Genomic DNA, 5,440 nt, shown 5'->3' on the forward strand with positions numbered 1-5,440 from the left:
AAAAAACCAAAACCCTCTTTGGAGAAAAGTGGAAAAAACTATTTTACTAAACAAATGAAGTGCATACAAGTATAAAGAATGAATAGTATGAAACAATAAAACTTCTCTTTCTGAAGTGAGATGGCAAACTGAGAAAGTCCTTGCCATGGGTGTAGCTCGGCTCCCCAGTTACCCCAGTAAGGTTCTGGTTACCTCAGAACAATCCCAGTCTTTCCCAGTTACTCCCAGTTGCCTCCAGCATGATCCCAATTTCTGGAAGTTGCCCAAAGTGTGGTCTCTGTTGCTCCCAGTATGATCCCAGTTGCCCCAGTTGTGGTCTCAGTCCTCTCAGCATGGTTCCAGCACCTTCCAGTTGATCCCAGTTGCTCCCAACGTGTCCACATTTTCCTCCCAACATGGGCCGAGTAGCTCCCAGTAATCCCCAGTCAAGATCCATTCACAGCTGCTGTAATCCCAGCGGCTCCCAGGATGATCCCAGTAAGATCCAGTCACCTCCAGTTTCATTCCAGTCACCCGCAGTATCACCCAAACATTTCCAAATACAGTGTTTTTCCAGCCATTCCCAGCGTGACTCCCTGTCTCTCCTTGTGTGGGCCCAGTCACTGCCAGTCATTCCCCATTATGATGCAATTTACACCAGCACAGTCCTAGTTTCTCCCAGTTGCACCCACTTTTATTCAGTGTGCTCCCAGTTCTCCCAGTTGCCCCTAGTATAGCCCCAGTCACTCCCAGTATGATGCCATTCTGTCCCAGCAGAGCCTCAATCACTCACAATTGTCCCCAGTTGCCCCCAGCGTGGTTCCAGTTCCCCCCAGCACATTCCCAGTGGCTCCCAGTGTGGTCCCAGTCACCACCTGCTTAGCCTCAGGCACTCCCAGTATATCCCAGTTGCCCTGAACATTCTCATACTCATTGCCAGGCACTCCCAGTTACTCCAGCGTGGTTCAGTTGTCCCCAGTTTTATCCCAGTCACTGCCAGTACATCCCAGTTGTCACCAGCATGCATCCTGTCATTCTCAGTTGCTCCCAGTTTCTCCCAGTGCGTGTGCAGTTGGCTCCCACAATGGGCTCCCAGTAACCCCCAGTCACGGTCCAATCACACCCACTATGATCCCAGTATGATTGTAGCCACTCCCAGTATGATCCCAGTCACTAACAGTCTAATGCCAGTCAGTCCCAGTATGATGCCAGTGGCCCCCAGTGTAAACCCAGTTGCTCCCCTTCAATACCAGTATGACCCCAGTAGCCTCCAGTATGATCCCCATGACTCCCTATCTCTCCCAGTATATCCCAGTCACTCCCAGCATGCTCCTAACCTCTCCCAGTTCCTCCCAGTTGCTTTCAGCATGATTCCAATTGCTCACAGCCACTCCCAGTTAAGCCCAGTATGTGTCAGTCACCCTCAGTGTGATCCCAGTCTAACTCAGCATGGTCCCAGTTGCTCCCACTGTGATCCCAGTATGATCCCGGTTGCTGCCAGAATAGTTCCAGTTGTCCCCAGTTCCTCCCAGTATGATCCCAGGTGTGCCTAGAAGAGTCCCAGTCCCTCTCAGCATGGTCCCACTCAATCCCAGTTGTCCCCATCATGGTGCCAGCTGTTCCCAGTGTGGTTCCAGTCCCCCCAGTATGGTTACAGACACTCCCAGTAAATCCCAGTTGCCCCAGTAATGTTGTGGTTACATCAGAACAAACCTGTCTTTCCCAGTTACACCCAGTTGCCTCCAGCATGATCCCAGTTTCTGGCAGTTGCCCAAAGTGTGGTCCCACTTGCTCTCACTGTGATCCCAGTTGCCCCAGTTTGGTCTCAGTTCTCTCAGCATGGTTCCAGCACCTTCCAGTTGATCCCAGTAGCTCCCAATGTGTCCACGTTTTCCTCCCAACATGGGCCCAGTAGCTCCCAGTAACCCCCAGTCAGCATCCATTTATGCCTGCTGTAATCCCAGTGGCTCCCAGGATGATCCCAGTAGGACCCAGTCACCTCCAGTTTCATTCCAGTCACCCCCAGTATGACCCAAACACTCCCAGATACTCCCAGTATTATTCCAGTCATGCCCAGAGTGACTCCCTGTCATTCCCAGTATGGTCTTGGTTGCTCCCAGTCACCTCCAGCATGGTTCCAGTCACAGCCAGCACCTTTCCAGTCACTCCCAGTCTGGTTCCAGTAGGATCTCACTAGGTCCCCAGCATGGGCACAGCTGCTCCCATTATCATCTAGCGTGGTTCCAGTTGTTCCCATTTACCCCCACTGTGGTTTCAGTCTCTCCCAGTGTATTCCAGTTGCTCCCAGCATTTTTCCAGTCACTCCCTGTTGCACTGAGTTGATTCCAGTCTGATGCCAGTTGCTCACAGCCACTCCCAGTCACCCTCAGTGCAGTCCCAGTTGCTCCAAGTATGATCGTGTATGATCCCAGTGTCCCCGAGCAGGACCCAGCCTCTCCCACAGTGATGCCAGTAGGATCCCAGTTGCCCCCATCATGGTCCCAGTTGTACCCAGTTGTCCCTAGTATAGTCCCAGTCACTCCACAGATGATCCCAATCCTTCCCAGTCCTGCCCAGTTGCCCTCAGTGTAGACCCAGTCACTCCCACTCACTCCCAGTTGCCCCCAGCGTGGTGTCCCAGTTCTCCCCAGCGTGGTCCCAGCTGTTCCCAGTGTGGTTCCAGTCCCCCCGTTATGGGCACAGACACTGCCCAGAATATCCCAGTTGCCCTCAGCATGCTCACAGCCATTCCCAGTCAGTTCCAGTTGCCCCAGTAAGGCTCCAGTTAGCTCAGTACAGCCCAGTCACTGCCAGTGATGCCACTCCTGGGATCCCCCAGCCCTGTCTGCGTTCCCCCCAGCCCAAATCTGCCGAGAGGAGCCCCAAGGGCTGGAAGTCCCCAGCCAGGGTCCCCAGCAAGGCTGGAGGAGCAGAGCCCTGTGTCCCCCAGGAGCCCAAAGTGGGGAGCCCAGAGAGGGGGGAGCGCCGCGATTGGCGGGACCCTCACCAGCCTGGAGAGGGGCAGGGGGGGACTCCTTGGAGCCCCTGCACCCCGAAGCAGAGAATGAGGGGAGAAGGGACCCAAGGGACCCCCAAACCCCCAGCATCCCTGAGTGGGGAGGAGGAAAAGGGGGAAACTTTGTATTCCTGGGACTCCCAGCAGCCTGGGGAGGGCCGGGACCAAATAGATGCAGGACCCCCAGTACGAGTGTGACCCCCAGCAGCTGGGACAGGGGGGAACCCCTGAAGACCAAAGGGGGAAGACCAGCAACAGAGAATTCCTGGGAGGCATTTTCAGGTCTGAATCTTTTTGTTGGGAGGTTTTCATGGACCCCAGATGCCCAGTGACTTCTAGAGATGGACTTGGGCAGGGGACCTTGAAACTCAATGTGCTCATCCCTTGTTTTTCTCCAAATCAGGATTTCCCATTCCCAAACCTTGGCAAGATGGAGGAGGAGGCCACAAGGAAGAGGAAGATTCCCCAGGACAGCCAGGCAGGTGAGGAGGAAGTCAGTGCCCCTTTCCCCCTCTCTCCTGCTCCATCTCCCAGCCGAGCATGGGCCCTGGCTGCAGGACAACCCCACAGCTGATGCCGTCCTACCAGGGATGCACTGGGGGATCTCCTTCCCCTTCCCTGTGGCATGGAGGCAAATCCCATCCTGTCCTTGTCCTTTCTCTCCCAGACAAGGAGCTGAGGATGGAGACCAGGGGGAACAAATCCCCGCAGCAGAACCTCGTGGAACAGGTTTTGAGCGGCTCCATGGCACAGGAATCCAATGGGGAGGAAAAGATAAAGAGATCTCATGGGAGGAGGGGCTCCAAACCCATTCCAGGGTGCTCTGAGGAGGAAAGACCCACCCTGTGCCAGGAAGGTGGACAGAGCTTCAGCCGGGGCTCTGAGCTGGTGGTCCCTGAACAGCCTCATGATGGGGAGAAGCCCCACAAGTGCTTGGAGTGTGGGAAGTGCTTCAGCCGGAGCTCCCTCCTGATCACACACCGGCGGATCCACACTGGAGAGAGGCCGTACGAGTGTCCCAAGTGTGGGAAGAGGTTTCAGAGAAGCTCCACTCTCCTCGTGCACCAGCAGATTCACACAGAGGAGAGGCCCTTCCGCTGCCCTGACTGCAGGAAGGGCTTCAATCGCAACTCCACCCTCATCACCCACCGGCGCATCCACACTGGGGAGAGGCCCTATGAGTGTGGGGAATGTGGGATGAGCTTCAGCCACAGCTCCAGCCTGATCCGCCACCAGAGGATCCACACCAAGGAACGGCCCTACGAGTGTGAGCAATGTGGGAAGAGCTTCAGCCGGCGCTCCCACTTGATCTGCCACCAGAACATCCACGCTGAGGAAAGGCCATACAAGTGTGGGGAATGTGGGAAGGGCTTCAACCAGAGGTCCCAGCTGATCATCCACCAAATGCTCCACACTGGGGAGAGGCCCTACGAGTGTCCCAAGTGTCAGAAGCGGTTTCAGACCAGCTCCAAGCTCCTTGTGCACCAGCGGATTCACAGAGAGGAGAGGCCCTTCCGCTGCCCCGACTGCAGGAAGGGCTTCAAGCACAACTCCACCCTCATCACCCACCAGCGCATCCACACTGGGGAGAGGCCCTACGAGTGTGGGGAATGTGGGATGAGCTTCAGCCGGCGCTCCCACTTGATCTGCCACCAGAACATCCACGCTGAGGAAAGGCCATACAAGTGTGGGGAATGTGGGAAGGGCTTCAACCAGAGGTCCAAACTGATCATCCATCAAATGATCCACACTGGGGAGAGGCCCTACGAGTGTCCTGAGTGTGGGAAGAGGTTTCAGACCAGCTCCCATCTCCTCGTGCACCAGCGGATGCACACAGATGAGAGGCCCTTCCGCTGCCCTGAATGTGGGAAGGGCTTCAAGCACAACTCCAACCTCATCAGGCACCGGCGCATCCACACTGGGGAGAGGCCCTACAAGTGTCCCCAGTGTGGGAAGAGCTTCTCAGACAGCTCTCACTTGACCAAGCACCAACGGAGGCACCGGTAAGTGAAGCCCTGCGAGTGCCCCGACTGTGGGGAAGAGCTTCCTGCACTGCTCCAACTCCATCCCCCATCAGGGGACCCACATTGGGAAGACCCTGGGCTGGTGGTCCTTTAGTTTGGTGGTTCCTAATATTCTTTTGGTTCATCTTCATCACTTTAAAACCAGCAAAATTGGACTGAAAATCAACAAATTCATTAAAGGCATCTGAAGCCTCACTTTTTCCTTGTGTTTCAAGAGAATCTGGGATTCCAGATGATACTTGGGAGGATTTGGGGGTATTTGGTGTGGTTGTCTCCATTTCTTATCGCTCAAAGAGACAAGAGGGTTTGATCTGTCACCTCAAAAACACTCATTGCCACTGAAAACTACTCAATCCCACCGCAAAATTACTCAATTCCTCAGCCCCTCAGCATGGAATGGGGTTGGAAGGAGGTTGGGCAA

General features: G+C 55.1%; 1 protein-coding gene across 1 annotated transcript; it reads left to right on the plus strand.

Moving 5' to 3' along the window:
- The first annotated feature begins 3,729 nt into the window (after positions 1–3,729).
- On the plus strand, positions 3,730–5,214 carry LOC120747614 (zinc finger protein OZF-like). The gene has a single exon (XM_040053632.2). The coding sequence runs from the start codon at positions 3,740–3,742 to the stop codon at positions 5,000–5,002; it is 1,263 nt and encodes a 420-aa protein (XP_039909566.2). The 5' UTR covers positions 3,730–3,739; the 3' UTR covers positions 5,003–5,214.
- The last annotated feature ends 226 nt before the right edge of the window (positions 5,215–5,440 follow it).

This window comes from Hirundo rustica, unplaced genomic scaffold, assembly GCF_015227805.2.
Source record: "Hirundo rustica isolate bHirRus1 unplaced genomic scaffold, bHirRus1.pri.v3 scaffold_106_arrow_ctg1, whole genome shotgun sequence".
In the NCBI taxonomy this organism is placed as follows: domain Eukaryota; kingdom Metazoa; phylum Chordata; class Aves; order Passeriformes; family Hirundinidae; genus Hirundo; species Hirundo rustica.